We start from the raw sequence: 18,106 nt of genomic DNA on the forward strand, positions 1-18,106 counted from the left end.
GAATCCATGCAAATCAAGAAACACAAAAAACACTGTAGGTGCCAGTGATCTTTATTTCTGGTAAATGAAAAGCCAAGTTGAATATAATCTTTATTTTCTCTTTTAAACACTATAAATTTCAGCGTACTCTGTGATTCTGCTACTCAGAGTGGGGTCCACTGATCAGAGGCACACACATCAGCTGGGGGCTCCCTAGAAAGGGGGCATTCTGGGACCTACCCAGGCCTGCTGAATTAGAATCTGCTTTTAAACAAGATCGCCAGGGCAAGTCTGTGCACACTATGGTCTGTGTTGGTGTCATGCTTAGAATCGTCTCAAATATTTTATTGATATCATCCTGTATACTTATTGGTTGTATAATTGTGTATTTCAATGATCTGAAACTAATTATTATGCCGGTGTGGGGGAAAGCGTTCTAATTTTTTCTCTATATGATTAATCAAACGTCCTGATATCTTTTATTGAGTCCATCATTTCCCTACTGGGGACATACTAAGTGGGGGAAAAAAAAAGCAAACTATCACAACAAATGCATAGGATGATCTTATATTGTCCAAAGAAGAGATACTACAGAAGAAATGAATGGCACTCCAAAGACAGCCATCTGAGCTCTGATGGAATGAGCACAAGATTGACAGCCTGGTGGAAGAAAACTGTGCCTCAGGCACAGGCCTGTCCTTGAACTACCTGGTTCCGCTACAGAAAACAACCACTGAGTGAGGTGGGGGTGAGAGGTGGACACAGCACCTACACCTTAAAAGATAGGCCCAGGGTTAGCAAACCCACAAGGACAGAAAGGAGGTTAGTGGGTAGGGAGTGCTAGTGGGTATGGGGTTCTCTGGGGTGAAAATGTTCTGAACCCAGAACATGGTGATGTTGGGATGTGATGGTGGTGGTGATGGGATGTGGTGATGGGATGGTGGTGATGGGATGTGAATACACTGCCTCCCAAGGGCACACTTTAAAAGGATGAACCTATGTGGCATGTGCACCACACTCACCACTGGCCAGCATTCGCGGCGTGCATTGATTACAGGAGCGCTGCCTGTTCTAGGACGAAACCGGGCACCGCGTGTGCCTAACTTTCAACTAGGCACAGGCTGCCTCGTCACATCTGTACTTTGGGCCGCTGTCTCACGTGTTTGCTGTTCGGACGCACGGAACCCTCGTGTCCCGAGAAGGGGCTACCCGCACAGCACCCCGTGGATCCGTGAACTCGAGGAGGTGCGTTGCTTCGAGAGGCACCTGCGCCCCGATACCCGGCCAGGCCCCGGGCAGTCTGCTCCCGCGACACTGGACTACAGTGGTCTCGACTCGCGGACACGCGGACCCAGGCGGTCCAGACCCAGGCGATCCGGCCCCGCGGACTCTGGACCCTGGCGGCTCCGCCCCGCCCCCTTCGCGCCCTCTACCTGCGCGCGCAGCCCGGGGGGTGGAGCCGCGGCGGGGGCGGGGCGGGGCGGGCGGTTGGCGCGGCCGGGCCGCGGGGCGGGTCCGCGGGGCCGGGGCGGGGCCGCGCCCGGGAGGGGCTACCGTTGCGGGCTAGCGGCGCAGGCGCGCTGAGGCCGGCGGTTTCCGCGCCCCGCTCGCCCGGCCTGGCCCCGCCGGCCCGCCCGCGCGCCCCACGCCGTTGGCCCCGGCATGTCGGGCCCCGGGCCGCGGGAGCCGCCGCAGGCGGGCGGGCCGGCGGGCCCCGAGGGCGCGGACGCTGCGCTGGGCGAGGCGGGGCTGAGCTTCACGACCACCGACCTGAGCCTGGTGGAGATGACGGAGATCGAGTACACGCAACTGCAGCACATTCTCTACTCGCACATGGAGGCGGCGGCGGCCGACGGCGAGCTCGAGACGCGCCTCAACTCGGCTTTTTTGGCGGCGGCGGCGCCCGGCACGACGGCGGGAGGCTTCGCGGCGGCGGGGGGCGCGGCAGCGGCGGCGGCGGGGGGCGCGCCACCCGTGTACCCGGTGCTGTGCCCGCCCGCGGTGGCCGACGGCGGCTTCGCAGGCGCCAACCAGTGCCTGGGCCACATCGACTTCCAGGAGCTGCGCATGATGCTGCTGAGCGAGGCGGGCGCGGCTCCCGCCGCCGAGAAGACGCCGTGCGCCGACGGCCCGGGCCCGGGCGCACCCCGGCCCAAGGCGCCCGACGGCGCCAGCAAGGAGAACGCGGAGGGCGCGCCCGAGGCGCGGGCCAAGTCGGCGGTGCGCGTCCGCCTGGAGGACCGCTTCAACAGCATCCCTGCCGAGACCCCGCCCGCCCCGCGTGGCGCGGAGCCCCCGGAGCCCGGCGTGGCGCTCAACAAGTGGGTGCATCCCCCGGGGAGCGGGCCCGGTCGGGTGCGGGTGTAGACCAGGGTCCGGTGCAGAGAAGCATCAGCCACCGTCTGGGTGTAGACCAGGGTCACGTGAGAGGCCAGAGGCCCCCGTGCAGCTTGCAGCAAGGAGCAGGGAGCAGGCCTCGGAGGGCCTGGGGCCGACCTGAAACCTTGTGTGCGCTGTGCAGGCAGAGTGAGCAGGTGTTGCGTTCACGCCCCACAGCATTTACTTTATGGTGTGCACTCTGTCTGCCTCTGCACGTGGAAGAGAGATGAGTTAAGTGCACACTGTTTTGAGGATCAAGGCTTTTCCCCAGATCGCCTACCTAAATGTCAGGAAAGGCTTCCGCTTCCCCTTGCATTGACTCAGGCTTAGGCTGACCTCACGCTGTGCAGATACAGCCCGTGGAAGGAGAGAGGTCATGTTGTGAGGCTTTGAGTGAAAAGCAGCTTCATCCTGCAGCCAGACTGCCAGCTCACAGGCACTCTCCCAGCGACTACTGGAGGGGAGTAGCCTGTCTGCTGGAGTGTCTTCTCAGTTTTCTGATTCTCCCCACCCTGTAGTTTCCCCCCATTTTGCCCATAGTCGTCAGATTTTGGAGGATGGCAAAAATAATAATAATAATAACCACCAGAGATTGGTGACAGAAGTGGGATGGGAAGGGAGTTGTAACCGAAAGATGACACACAGCTTCACCTTGCATTGTGAGGAAGACAGTTTGGACTTGTCCCCAACAACACTAGTGGATAATTGTTTTATAGAGATTTCCATGATGAGGGGCCTTTCATGGTAACAGATTCGAGTTAGAATCTGTTATCTAGAAAATCTAATGTTAACCACGGGAGTGTGATAGTAAGTGATTGTGTTTCAGGAAACTTACCCACCACACACACTTCACGTGTTTCTGGGTTTCTTTTGTCTTGGCAGTTTGGTAACTCTTATTCGCCATCCATCCGAACTAATGAATGTTCCTCTTCATCAACAACAAAACAAATGTACAACATTAGTGAAAAATAAAACTGCTGCTGCAACTACTTCTTTGCAATTTACATACCCTCTGTTTACTACAAATGCTTGCTCTACTAATGGAAATTCTAATATTTCACAAACTCAGGTAGGGAAAATAATTTGTAAAGCTTTGCTCTTTTGTATTAAAAGGATAAATTGTATTTTAGTTAGGTCCCAAGGATTTTTTTTTTCCTTTCATTAAGCACAATAACATTTTAAAATCAAAAGTATTTATGTGGTTCGAGGATATTTAAAAATCCTTAAAAGTTCTTCAAGTTCATATGAATAGTTTTGGTGTTATTTCTGTTAAAGTGCATTTTATTTGTGCGTAGAGAGGAGATTGTCGCATGTTGATAAAGTTCTTATTGCTTCATTTTCTCCAGAGTTCTAGTAACTCATGTTCTATATTTGAAACTGCCAAGCATCAGGATATTGGATTGCCAAGAGCATTTTCTTTCTGTTATCAGCAAGAAATTGAATCCACTAAGCAGACTTTGGGTAGTAGAAACAAAGCTTTGCCTGAGCAGGTTTGGATTAAAGTAGGAGGTAAGTGATAAGGCAGAAGCTGGCAGATGCTTTCTCTACCTGCCTGAGCTTTGCCCTTGATGTTGGGCGGGTTTTTTTGGCCATGGGTGGGAGAAGGGGGAGGTGGTTTATAAACATAAGAAATAATCTTGGAAGTCTGCTTGCATTTTAGGAACCCTTCCCTCCCTCTGCTTTAGTCACCTCACTTTGAACATTCATACCAATTTTGAACATCGAGTTTATACTTGTCCTGGAAATATTCAGTTTAGAGGCTGGTTTTTCTTAACAGTAACCTCTTTAAACAGAAAAATGATAGACTTATGTACATTTTTCGTTACCTTCAAGTTGCTGACAGATGTAAAGTTTTTATTTTTTTATTTCATACTTCATGAATGAGGCATGAGTCTGAAATCCACTCAGATTTTAGGGGACAGTCTGGTGGTGGTTTAGTCACTCAGTCGTGTCCGACTCTTTGCGATTCCATGGACTGTAGTCCATCAGGCTCCTCTGTCCATGGGATTTCCCAGACAAGAATACTGGAGCAGGTTGCCATTTCCTTCTCTAGGGGATCTTCCTGACCCAGGGATCGAACCCACGTCTCCTGCATTGCAGGCGGATACTTTACCAGTAGCACCACCTGGGAAGCCCTGGTGGGGACAGTCTGCAGATGGGCAAAGGATTGAGTTGGGAGCAAGAGGCCATAAGGTGATTCAGAAAATTTTAGACATAAAGAAACTGCTGAAGACAAATTTTGCTTACCTCTGATGTTAACTCTCAATCCATTTTTCCTGGGAAGCATTCTTTTTCAAGTTATCCAACAATAATACAGCTCACACAATGTACTTTCTGAGAGCTGATGGAGACAGGATAGTGATGGAGTGCTCCTGCTTTCTCCCACATCAGTGATTAATTTTTCCTGGTCATTGTGACGTTGTATGTGAAAGTATACGTTAACATTTGTAAGGTACAAAGGTTAATATTAAAATAATTCCTGTACTGACTGTTCAGCTTAAGAAACAAAACATCACCAATACTTGTGAATTCCTCTCTATGTCTTTAAAAAGTTATCCCCATTCTGAAATTTGCGTTCGGCAATTCTGTCACTGTGGAAGATTTGGCTTTGTATGGCACCTTGGGAATGCTCATCACCACTTGTATTAGTTAGACCCCTGTTTGATGGGAAATTGACATGTTTCCATAGCACAAGTCACAGCTATGTTGTGATTACTGGTTTTGTAGGGGGAGGGAATCTCATTTGTAAAGTGAGGGCATGTTTAACCCTAAACCACTTAGGTTTTGTCCTCTTCTGAGCATTGCAGTTATAGTATCACTTGTCATTTTAGAATAATTGCATATCAAGAAAATCTTTTGGAGAAAATATTTCTGGGTTTAAAAAAAAACACAGATTCCATCCTGAATATCAGGAAAATCAAACAGCTTCTTGGTTTCTCTATTCAGAGATGACAAACGCGTCTTGATTTAAAAGAGAGACCTTTGACAAGCTCTGTTGATCACATAATACTCAGTGTGTTTTAATTTAGTTTATGTTCAGTTTTATAGTTTGAAACCTGGAGCTCTGTGCCAGCTGCCCCTGTGGAATTTCTGAGGCTTCCTGTTCAGTTCTGTGTGCTCCTTACCCATCCATGTTTACATCTTGGATTGAAAATACTGAAAAGTATATTCAGTGTTTACGAGGGTAAGTTAAGAAGAACTGAAAAATTAAAGTACCACTTTTTTCTTCTTTTGCAAAGAAGAAGCGCTATGTAAACAAGCCATAAATAAGAGGAATCGGAGTAGGATACGTCAGTTGGACACAAACGTAGAACGAAGAGCCCTTGGAGAGATTCAGAATGTGGGCGAAGGTTCCACGGCGGCACAGGGTGCATGGCAGTCAGCAGAGTCATCCCAGGCCACCCTCGGCGAGCAGACCCAGAGCGGGCCACAGGGGGGCCGGTCCCAACGCAGGGAGAGGCACAACCGCATGGAAAGAGACCGAAGGTAAGGCCTGAACATCGGCAGCATAGGGTTGTCTCAGATGCCAAGCAGGTGGCGGGCAGTGCTGGTGGCAGGCAGCCTTTTGTAGAAAACGGTGGTGTAGCCATTTCTGTATTCAAAGGGAGAGCCGGCAGGAGTCAGCAGCCACTGTGTTTTGTGAGTTGAGAGTACTCACTACGACCCCCAGGCTTGATGACTCACTGGGAACACTCATGGCTCTGGTCTGTTTTGAACAAAGAACCCAGCAGAGCCAGCACTGGCATGTGGGGGGATGGCCGGGGGACCAGGCACCAGCTCCCAGGAACCCCTCCCAGTGGAGCCACTCAGGACGCCTGTCGTCCCCCAGCCATGGGAGTGTGTCCCCAGCCAGGAGAGGTGTTGAGAGACTCGGGACCCTGGGATCCTACTAGTAGGGGGCTGATTGTGGGGGGGGTGCCTTCCTTATTGGCCACAGCCAGATCCCAGACCCCCAGAAGGAAAGCTGGTATTTGACATACCACGGCTTGGTGCAAACAAGCCGTGTTGTTTGCACCCCCGGCTTAGTCACAGGGTGGTGACTGGTGGTGGTGGGATCCCCCAAATCTGAGTTTCAAGGTGCTGGCCAGGGTCACTGGTCACTGAGTCACAAAGTTTTGCTGGGTTCTTCTAAGAATGTTGGAGAAGGAGGAGGTTACAGCTTATGTGAGTTGTTTTATCTGTTGATTTTATTTGTGCTGTTCTGCATAGATCCAAAGGTGGTTACATTTTCCATTGCAACTGGGTTTTTACATGATGATTCCCTCACATATAGTTATATTAACTTAGTCATTTGTTGAGTACTGTACCAGTTTCTGTTTTAGGCTCAGGAACTAGAACACTGAGCAAGACATATATTCATCTCTGAACCTACAGTGTTGGACTAAGGCAGTTTATTTCTTTTTAAAGGGAACTATTAAAGCTAGGCAGCTAGACACCTTCCCTAAATTTGTGTCCACACGTAACTCACTGTGAATTATAATGGGCATTGTTCCCACTCTGACATGTATTTAATAAACATTTACTGAGTACCTACCATCTGACAAAAAGCCTTTTACTTACTACTGCCTGTTGACAGTGAAGGTTTGAATTCTTCCTCTGCCATTTCCTAGTTTAACAACCTTCTTCTTGTTCTTCTCGTCTCCTCCTCCTAAGTTCCTCATGTATGTAATAGGTGTTTGAAGTAGGACGCCAGCATCAAACAAGCTGAGATGTTGGGCCTGGTGCCTGCGGTTACAGAGCATCTAGTGAATTCCCACTGTGACTACCTTACAAAGTTCCCCTTAAATTCTGAGTGTACACACGGGAAGATGAGCAACAAGGGCCATATTGTATAAGGTGTTCCATCCATATCAGCTCGTGTAGCACTGAATGTAATACATGAAAGTTAAAAATGGTCTAAGAGTAAGGCTCCAGTTATGTAAATCATCTCTAAAAAGACCAGGTTTGGGGACATTAACTGGCTGGTAGTCTGTGTCCTAAATGAACTGGGACCTCTTGAAGAATGAGTGCTGTGAATCCTAGCTTGTGTGAGCTCCTTGGCACCTAGCAGGCAGGTGAATGCCTGTTGAGTGAAAGAACATTCTGCCCAGAAGAAGCACATACATAGTTTTGCTTCTGGTTTTGGGGCTTTGGGTCCATCCTTGCTCTAGAGGCTTGGAGCTGGCCCTTGCATGTACCCCAGAAGTTAAGAGGGGAGACTCTCCAGGGAGAACGACAAGGCTGAGTTGGACCCTAAGGGGACCTGGTGCTGCAGAGGGGAGCCTGGTTGGGGAGAAGCTGCTCTTAGTTCTCAACGGCCAAGCTGAGAACTAATTCCTTGAGGAACATAGGCACACACTTTATTCCCTTGTTCTGCGTCAGCTTTTCGATGTGATTAATTTGTGTTTTGACCATAGGCGCAGAATCCGCATTTGCTGTGACGAGTTGAACCTTTTAGTCCCATTTTGCAATGCCGAGACCGATAAGGCCACGACTCTGCAGTGGACCACAGCATTCCTGAAATACATTCAGGAGAGGCACGGAGATTCTCTTAAAAAGGTTAGTATCTAGGCCAGGAGACTTTCAGTCCTGTAAATGGATCAGTATTGCTATTTATCCTTTTCGTCGAAGATGTCCCAAACTGTCCTTTGTTTCCTGGACTTTAATATCAGATACTGAGTCCAGTATGAGTAATGCCCTGCTTGTTAATGATAGCATCATCTTTTATCAAAGTACGAAACATAGCCTGGGTTTGTCCACTAACCTCAGAGCGTAAGCCTGCATTGTCAGTGGTCAGCTAGCAGGGAGACACCTGCTCTGTACAGTGAATTGTTTGGGGGCTCAGTGGGGTTTCAAAGACTGGCCTGTAGGGTGTGAATTTTTGCCCTCAGAAATTGTTGTGAAAGGGATAAAGCACAAATAGAAACAAAAAGAGTCAATTCAGTGTCAAAAATAATCAAACAATCTGGTTATCAAACGTGTTGAGAAGGCAGAGCAGAGAGACCCATCGGCCTGGGTGTTGGAGGACTATATGGGGGCCTGCGGCACACATCTCAGTTTCTTGGTAGAGCAAGTACCTCAACTTTGACCCTGTCTGTTTGGGCTGAGGAGCCACTGATACCCTGAGAGCCAGCTGGGCTCCCGGTGGGTCCCACCTACCTCCTTCCTTGGGGTTTCAGATGAGAGTGTGTGCCCGGCAGTGGCTCCTGCGCTCTGCCTTGGGGGCCTTGGGTCCAGGTACCCTCAGAACTTGAGGTGGGGGCACGCAGTTAGAGGAGAATGCCCTGGTTTTGCTCCTGGTCCCAGCTGTTGTCCTGCTGTTGACCGAGCATAAGTCTAATTAGAGAACTGAGCTGGCATTGGTGTAATAAGCAGGGAGCCATTTTAGAACCATTTTAGAAAGAGCCTCCTGTGTCTAGATCCTGGGGGCCTGAGCATGACCCCCCCACAGCCAGCCTCTCAGGCTGAGTGCTGAGAGTTTGTCTTCTCCAGTTCTTTTCCTGTGCGTTTCTCCATTTCTTTTCCATGTGCGTTTCCATCTTATGAGTTTTGTAATTTCATCAAGTTCCTTATTTTCATTGTATATTTTTAATTGCCTTTTAAAGCCATACCTTTGTTAGATTTGTGCTAATTGGGTCATTTATGGTTATTTATAATGTGGTTATTCTGGTTATTTTTTAACATTATTTTTTAGCAATATACTTGGTTTATTGTAATAAAATAAAGCTTTTATATTTAAAAAAATGAATTTAATGGTTGGCTCTGTGTACCTTGTTAAGTGGTGAATTATTATTCATATGATTGATTCAAATATGATGATGGTGTTTACAACAACCAAAAGAACTTAACTGTCTCTATACTCAAAGATTAAATAGATTAAAACGTATTAATTTTTGTGTGTATTAGGTTTCCTGAATATTTCTTTTTTTTTTTCCTGAATATTTCTGAAATTTAGTTACATTGAGTTTGTAAATTGTTTCTGGGTCAGATTACAGGAACCATCAAAAAACAGGCTGAAAAAAAAAAAACAAACAGGCTGAAGTGATATCAGTAGCAATTTGGGGGAGAATTAGACTGGAAAATCCTAAACCTTTGTGTCGTTACTGTTTTCTTAGTGACGTCCCTCCTCCCACTTACATGAACATTTTTGTTCCTAAAGGTAAAATACATAAAAGTCTTAAGTAATTTGCCAAGATTATTTCAGTATACATCTCATCCCACAGTCCTTTCTGGATCACCAGGGAAGTCCAAGACTCTGCTTTTTAAGAACAGTATTTTATGTATTGCTCCTATTTCTCACATTCTGATCTGTAAAGATGGCAGTTTTTAACAACTTGCTGAGACTTCCATTGTGGCCGCTTATGTAGTAAAAGTTTTTTTAAATTCTGTGTTTATTTGGAAAATACATGCATTCTTTGGTGAATTCTGTATGTGTATTAGGTCAAGGTTACAAAATACGGTTCAGGCCTTTTTTGTCCTCTCTTGTCTGTCATACCTGTTCCGAGAGCCTGCGTGGCATTTCCCACTGTGATGCGCCTGTCCTGACTCCTTGGGGCTCTCATGCAGCTGAGTGTTGGGGCACCCCCTCCCACCTGGGCCCTGGGGTTTGTCACCCCTCTTGATTTCATTAACCTTTTGCCTTTAAGACCCTCCTCTCTCTGTATGGATGACACCAGTTTCTTCCTCTTCCTAACTTCCTGATATAATTTCTTGATGTGTAACTGTAACAATCTTTCTTTTTCCTACTAAAAATACAGATTTTATCATTGGCATTCTCCTACTTACAAATGTAATGTGAATATCAAGTTTGACCAGATATCATTTCAAGGAGTCTGATGAGTTGTAAAAACCCCTTAGAACTCAATTGTTTCAGTCAGGGTTTGTTGAAATAGGTGCTGACTGAGCCAGCCAGAGTGGTAGTTTACCTTTGGTGCACTCGAGGGCAGATGCCCACCTGTCTCCCTCTCTCACTGTCCCTCCAAGTCCCCATGAGTCCAGTCCCAGGGGCTGTGTGAGAGTCTGGATTGAGCTACACCTGAACTCTACTTCCCGCAGAACTATTGAGAATAAAGATGGCTGCCCAGAGGTAGTCTGCTCATTGTGTGAAGGTTGTTTAGAAAATCTCTTGAAGAACTTTTCTTCCGTCTGAGAAATGATGACTTCTGTTTAGTTATTCTCAAAGGTAAACTCTACCTTCTCAAATATAGACAAATATTTTATAGTTGGGCTTGGGGTGTCAGAATACAGAAAATGATCATTTTATATTAAGATCCACTGAAAATATTTTAAATATTGGGAAGAAAATTAGAGTATACTTATGTACAGGTATAGCCTCTGAGGGTAGGTGGTGGTTGCAGATGGTAGATGGCCTTGGTCGGGCTGGCCATCTTGGTCACCACTTGGTCGGGTGGAGCACTCCTGCAGCTCCAGATGACCCAGAAGGTAGCGCAGTGGCAGCAGACACAGTGCTTACACTTCCCTTCATGGTCATGAATTAAGTTTAAATCTACTGTAGTCCAGCAGCAAAAAGACGACACGATTCAAAAATGGGCAAAGGACCTGAATAGATATTTCTCCAAGGAAGATGAGCAAATGGCCAGTAAATAGATGAAAAGATGCTCAACATCACTAATGATCAGGGAAATGCAGATCAAAAGCACTTTAATGGATATGAGATACTAGTTCACACCCATTAAGTGGTGGTGGTGGTGTTCAGTTGTTTAGTCGTGTCCAACTCTTTGCAACCCCATTGACTGCAGCATGCCAGGCTTCCCTGTCCTTCACTATCTCTCCTGGAGCTTGCTCAAACTCATGTCCATTGAGTCGGTGATGCCATCCAACCATCTTGTCCTCTGTCGTCCCCTTCTCCTCCTGCCTTCAATCTTTCCCAGCATCTGGGTCTTTGCCACCCATTAGGTATGGCTATTGCAAAACAAAATAACAAGTGTTTGTGAGGATGTGGAGAAGTAGAAAACTTTGGGATTGCTGGTGAGAATGTAAAATGGTACAGCTGGTGGTTCTTCAAAAAGTTAAACATAGAATTACCATATAATCCAGCAGTACCACTTCTGGGTATTGTAGATACCCATGAGAGTAGAAAAGCAGGGACTTGAACAGATACTTGTATACCAGTGTTCATAGCCACATTATTCACCGTCACCAGAAGATGGAAACAATCCGAGTGGTGGAGATAATCCAATCAACAGGCGAATGAAAAAACAGCCGATGGAATACTATTCAGCCACGAAAAGGAATGAAGTTCTGACACATGCCTCACAACATGAATGGACCTCAGAAATAGGATGCTGAGTGAGAAAAGACAGACACAAAAATACAAATACTGTATGATTCCACTTCATGAAGTCATCCGATTCATAGAGTCAAAACGTAGAATGGTGCCAGAGGCTGGGGGAGGTGGATGGGGAGTTAGTACTTAATGGGGACAGAGTTTCAGTTTGGAAAGATGAGAAAGTTCTGGAAATAGTGACAATGGTTACACAAGTTTGTGAGTGTACTTAAGCCACTGAATTTTACACTTTTGAATGGTAAAAATGGCAAGTTTTATGTTATATATATTTTATCACAATAAAAATATATAAACCTAGACTTAATTGTGTAAGAATGCTGTTCTTAAAAAAAAAAAAACTGAAATGCATACATGCACAAAAATGGAGAGACTGGAATAATGAACTCCTGTGTCCCTCAGCGCATCCTCAGGCATAACTTTGTTTCACTGATTCGTCCCCATCCTCCCACCCTCACCAAATTATTTTAAAGTGTTTCCAGTCGTCACATCACTTCATTCACAAATGTATCTCTGAAAAGGAAAGTGCTGCTTAAAAGCACAACCGCATCATCATCTTCCTTAATCTCAATCCCTGTCCAGATTTCTCTGGCTCACACCTGTTGTTTTACAGTTGACTTATTTGAGTCAGTATCCAAACATTGTGTTTGGTTCATATCTTTTAATATGCAATGGCGCCCTTTCCTATTTTCCTTACTGTTTTTTAATTGATGAGGTTGAAAGTCATTGAGCGGAACTTGGGTCCACTCGCCCACACATAGTAAAGCCAATCTACTGACACAGGTTGTGGTGAAAGAAAGGTGCAGCATTTATTGCAGGTGCCAAACAAGGAGTCTGGGTGGCTTATGCTCAAATGACCTGAATTTCTTGTTGTGGCACCTGCAATAAATGCTCCACTTCCCTTCACCACAACCTGGTGTCAGTAGATTGGCTTTGCTGTGTGCAGGCGAGTGGACCCCAATTCTGTTTAGTAACAGATTTTGGCGCCCAGATGCAATGGAAATCCCACCTGGGTCACCAAAAATTGTTAACAAACCAAACTTGGGTCTGCTCACATATGTGCAGTATTACACGTCATAATTAATTATACTCTGACAACATGAGATAATTTTTTCCGTGTAATATTTTTCATGTAATTTAACATACTAAATAATGTCAATTAGTTTAATATTTCCTCCCTGAGATGCCTCAGGAGTCTTCTGGAAAACTCAGAGTCAGCTAGAGAAGGAAACTTACAACCTGTTATCAAAAGCAGCTCAATATTCCAGGAAAACTGTTCCCTTAACAGAGAAAACCACATTAAGTCTTGTACCAGCTTACTTTTAATAGCAAACTTCATTTACTTAATTCATTTCAGTCTAATCTGAGCCCATCTTGACCACATGCAAAACTCTTTCCTTAAGGTTCCTTTTCCACAAACCTTCCATCACTTTCTGTATCCATGTTAGTTTGTCCTTTATTTTTTCCCATCCAGAGACCACAAGCCCTGGGACAAAACTATTCTCCCTTTACCCCCTGAACAAAGGTTTTTCCATTTTTTATATCTTCTCTCACCAACAGTGTATATCCTACTTGCTTTACATATTGAAATCCTTCCCTTACTACTTTTAGTAGCTTAATTGCATATGTATTACAATTTTAACCCTTAAAAACTTTAATCTCTAGTGAAAACCAAGAAGCAAGTAATTGAACTGTTCTTTACGTCAGCATGGGCTTCCCTGATAGCTCTGTTGGTAAAGAATCTCCCTGCAACGCAGGAGACCCCGGTTTGATCCCTGGGTTGGGAAGATCCCCTGGAGAAGGGATAGGCTACCCCCTTCAGGATTCCTGGGCTTCCCTCGTGGCTCAGCTGGTAAAGAATCCGCCTGCAATGCGGGAGACCTGGGTTTGGTCCCTGGGTTGGGAAAAATCCCCTGGAGAAGGGAAAGGCTACCCACTCCAGTATTCTGGCCTGGAGAATTCCACAGACAGTATATATAGTCCATGGGGATCACAAAGAGTCAGACATGACTGAGCAACTTGCACTTCACTTACATTAGCATGTTTTGATTGGCAAACATACAAACACATTCTGTAACCTCTAAAAGCATTCATTTTCCTACAACTTTTCAATTCAATGTGCTACAGGACATGTGTCTAATAAGCCCAAGCATCTTTAGCTTTTTTTTCTCAAAGAAGATGAAAGAAGGTGAACTTAGGCTTGTCCAGTGATCAGTGTTAATGCTTAGAAGATCTGAACTCCTTGTTTGGTACTTGGAACAAACACCACACTTCCTTCACCACACCTTGGTGTCTGAATTGGTTTTAGGCGAGTGGACCCAGATTTGGTTCAGTGACAGTTTCAGTGACCCAGGTGGATCCTGTCCAGCAGATGCCTGAGCACCTTTGTCTCAGGGGCAGCTCCAGGTCCTTGCCACCAACCAGGCGTCCTTGGCCCATGGCACTGGTTTTTCTGGTAGAGGAAAACAAGGTGCTCACATTGGTGGGCTGAGACATCTTTGGTAAGTAATGGAACTGATGTGTGGTGACACCAGAGTATTCTTCCCTATCATGTTGACTTCAGCTGCAGCGGAGCATTGATTGGGATTTTCCCTTTTGGTCTAAGTAAGGCTTGGTCATGTGGCTTTGTCTCTGATGGCCACTGGTTAGGAACGCCCTCTTTTGAGACTAGGGAACTTGAGCCTTGAGAGACAGGTTTGCCTTGACTTGTTTGTTTGCTTGGTATTTGACAACACTGGCCATGAATAATTAAGTATGAGTGATCAGTGCTCTGTTCTATCTTGTAGCCTAGGGTGTATTTTACAAAACTGGTAGGTGTTCAACTATGCTTCTATAAAAAGTGATTTTTTTTTAAACACCACATGGCCACAACATTCTTCATTCAAAATCTAGAGAAAATTGGTTAAGATGAAACTTTTGAAATTCTAAAACTGGTTCTTTTTTGCTTATCAGAGAAAACTGACTTAGATATTTTCTCAGTATCATGACCCTCAGAGATCAAAATATTCCTCCCAGAAACCCTGAAGTTATAACTCTTATCATGTTCTTGAAATGCAGACACAACTCACATTGCCTATGACTTTAGTTGTGGGTTAATTAGTAGAACTACAAATCACAGGGGGAAGAGAGAAAGAGCCTTTTTAAAATCAAGTAAATTCAGCTTATCCCAACTGTTATAAAGTTTTATGTTTGCTGGGTGAGTTGCCATGACACTGGTGGTCACGATTTCCTGTCTTTTTATTTGCATTTTGTTTGTTGTTAAAACAGGAAGCCGTTGGGAACTTTAAGGAATTCTTGGACTCCACCTTTTGCTTTTTTCCTGCGGGAATCTTGTTCTATATGTATGTGTGTCTGCATTTGTCTTGTGTGTAAGGGTACCAGCCATGGGAACTCAAGCTCATTTCTCAAATGCAGCCTTTTGGGGTACATTCTCCAGAATTAGACTGCTTTTAGTCACAAACCAATAAAATGTACAAAAAATGATTTTCCTTTGTAATATGGCCTGGCCGTAATTCTCTGTAGATTTAGGAAAAAGATGGCTTGCTAATGGATACCTAAGTTTTGCTACTATTATACAGCTTAGGGCAGTTTTATAATAGAGATAGAAAATTGGATAATAGTTGCAAACTGATAAATTTTGTATTGAAAGACAAGCTATGTGATCTCTGGATGGATAATGTCTGTATAATATTATCATAAATAATAAAATAGAGATAAATGGGTTAAAAGCTTTCAGATGAACTCTTTAGTAATAATTATCTATTAGTTTTTCCAGATTTTTGATAACTTGAAACTAGTTTTGCTAAACTAAGTTGTGTGATAGAAATTCATTAAAGGTCTAAGTCATTTTTCATTAAGACAAAATACTGGAACATTGATTGCTAGACAAGTCTAAGTTCACCTTTTGTCTCCTGAGAGAAAAAAAAAAGTTATTTGGGCTTATTAGACACATGTCCTGTACCACATTAAATCGAAAAATTGTGTCATAGGAAAATATATGCTTTTAGAGGTTACAGAATATGTTCTTAAGTTTGCCAATCAAACCATGCTGATGTAAAGAACAGTTCAATTACTTGCTTCTTGGTTTTCACTAGAGTTTAAAATTTTTAAGGGTTAAAATTGTCATACATATGCAATTAAGCTACTAAAAGTAATAAGGGAAGCATTTCGATATGTAAAGAAAGTAGGATATTCACTCTCAGTGAGAGGAAGATATAAAGAATGGAAATATCTTTGTTCAGGGGGTAAATGGAGAATAGTTTTGTCCCAGAGCTTGTTTCTGAATGGGCAAAAATAAAGGACAAACTAACATGGATACAGAAAGTGATGGAAGGTTTGTGGAAAAGGAACCTTAAGGAAAGTGTTTTACATGTGATCAAGATGGGCTCAGATTAGACTGAAATGAATTAAGTAAATGAAGTTTGCTATTAAAAGTAAGGTGGTGCAAGACTCGATGTGGGCTTTCTCTCTCTGTTAAGGGAGCAAAGTTTTCCTGGAATATTGAGCTGTTATTGATAACAGGTTGTAATAAGTTTCCTTCTCTAACTGACTGTTTTCCAGAAGACTCCTGAGGCATCGCAGGGAGAAATATTAAACCAATTAAGATTATTCAGTATTGTACATTACATAAAAAACTTTATATGGAAAAAAATTCTCTGCTGAAGTTGTCACAGTGTTAAGTTCTCACGACATGCAAAGCTGCATGTTGGTGAGCGGGCCCAAGCTGTGGCCTGCGGGACTTTCCGCCTTCTGCACCTTACAGACCTGTATCTTTTGTTTCCTGGAGGCCTATGAGCCTCGAGTTGTCTGATTGCACCTGCCTTCTCTTTTTGTGAGCTTGAGACTGATATAGCCTTTTCTTGAGACTGAGGCCTTTTCTAAAGCGTTTAGAGGTAGAGCGGCATTAACTTGACCCACAGCCAGTATACTGGGGAGTCACCTCAGTCTGGCCATCGCCATGCCCAGTACTGAGCACATAGCAACGAGGGGGTGGGGACTGTAAATACCCCTGGCAGGAGGGGTGTGTAATGGTACTCGGGATCTGTGTGGGGTGGTGGAAAGTTCTGGAAATGGAGAGTGGTGATGGTTTGCACAAGAGTGTGAACATATTTAATGCTACTGAATTGCACACTTACAAATGGTTAAAACGGTAGAGTTTATGTCTGTGTTCCCACAATGAAAATATAAAATTACAGATGCATTTTTGAATATCAGAAGGGTTTACAATATGGTCTGACCTTTTGAGAATCTATTGGAAAATGAAATAAAAATGCATGTAAAGGTAACCGAGGAAAGTGTTTGAATCCTCATCTTTATCCCCTTACAAGATGTGACATATGTTTGTGACACCTTAACTATATGTTTTGATGTAGTTTAGTTCTTAATGTCAACCTTTTGTGTTTTTGAAAATAACAGTTTTCATGTCTGTGCATACAGTACATTAATGGTCATGTCTCGATTTTAGGAATTTGAGAGTGTATTTTGCGGTAAAACTGGCAGAAGGCTAAAGCTGACCAGACCAGACTCCTTGGTGACGTGTCCTGCACAGGAGAGTCTACAGAGCAGCCCAGCTATGGAGATCAAGTGACTGGATGTGAACACTGGTTCCTGGGCAGTAGACGGCCGCTCCTTTGTCACACGCAAACATTACCTCGGACCCTGGACTTCCGCTCTGATAGTCTAACTTGAGTGGGACGTGTCTCAGCTCATGGGACTCTAATGTGGACTTTGAAAGCCCATTTTGTAGAAATATTTATCTAGAACAAAATACTTACCCATTAATGTCCTCTTAGACCTTTTGGGGATGAAGACATCTTGACAATTAGTAAGTAATTTTTCAATTATCTGTCTGATTCCATCATGTTTTCTTAACATGATAACTTAAAAAAATTAACATCCTTTATAATTTCTTTAGTCTTAAAAGGTACATTGCTTTTTACTTATTTTATTTACATTTTAAATATGCCCCGTTAGCAACTAGAACGAGTTAGATTGTTCTTAACTGTAAGTAGTTTGGAAATTTTATTTCTTTTGTTTATCACTTCCCCTTGTAATGATTTCCAGCTGCACCGAACAGTATTGCAAAATGCAGTCCTCTTTCAAACTTTTTTGCTGGAAACTTTCCAGAGACCTCTTTTAAAGGTACTTTTGTCCATAAATGAAATATTGTCACAGTAGTATTGCTTCAGTGCCCTCATTTTCATAGTGAGAGTCATTACTTTCTGTGTAATAAACTGTAATGTTTGGAACTGAGTTTTTCAAATGAGTGGCTTTATTTGTTACAACAGATAATCCCAATAGGCTTTAGTGCAATACAGTCACTTTCAATAAATACTGTCAACGGAGATAGTTAAAAGTTTGTGCACAAAAGAAGCAGGTAAATCAGACAAGACCTTTGTATGGAAGGGATACCGTACATTAAATTCTTTATTTTTTTTTTTTGTAATACTGTGGCCAGTCATTAAT

At 44.2% G+C, this 18,106-nt stretch overlaps 1 protein-coding gene across 3 annotated transcripts; it reads left to right on the forward strand.

The window, feature by feature from the left end:
• Positions 1–1,590: 1,590 nt before the first annotated feature.
• TCFL5 (transcription factor like 5) lies at positions 1,591–18,100 on the forward strand. 3 transcript variants are annotated; one of them, XM_065921651.1, is made up of 6 exons: positions 1,591–2,300; positions 3,241–3,427; positions 3,705–3,867; positions 5,598–5,844; positions 7,755–7,896; positions 17,106–18,100. In XM_065921651.1, the coding sequence occupies exons 1-6, from the start codon at positions 1,642–1,644 to the stop codon at positions 17,226–17,228; spliced, it is 1,521 nt and encodes a 506-aa protein (XP_065777723.1). In that variant the 5' UTR covers positions 1,591–1,641; the 3' UTR covers positions 17,229–18,100. The 3 variants fall into 3 exon arrangements, with proteins under 3 accessions (XP_065777723.1, XP_065777724.1, XP_065777725.1); XM_065921652.1 differs by having other exon boundaries at positions 5,601–5,844; XM_065921653.1 differs by lacking the exon at positions 17,106–18,100 and adding an exon at positions 11,501–11,834.
• The last annotated feature ends 6 nt before the right edge of the window (positions 18,101–18,106 follow it).

Source organism: Muntiacus reevesi, chromosome 2, assembly GCF_963930625.1.
Source record: "Muntiacus reevesi chromosome 2, mMunRee1.1, whole genome shotgun sequence".
NCBI classification, from domain to species: domain Eukaryota; kingdom Metazoa; phylum Chordata; class Mammalia; order Artiodactyla; family Cervidae; genus Muntiacus; species Muntiacus reevesi.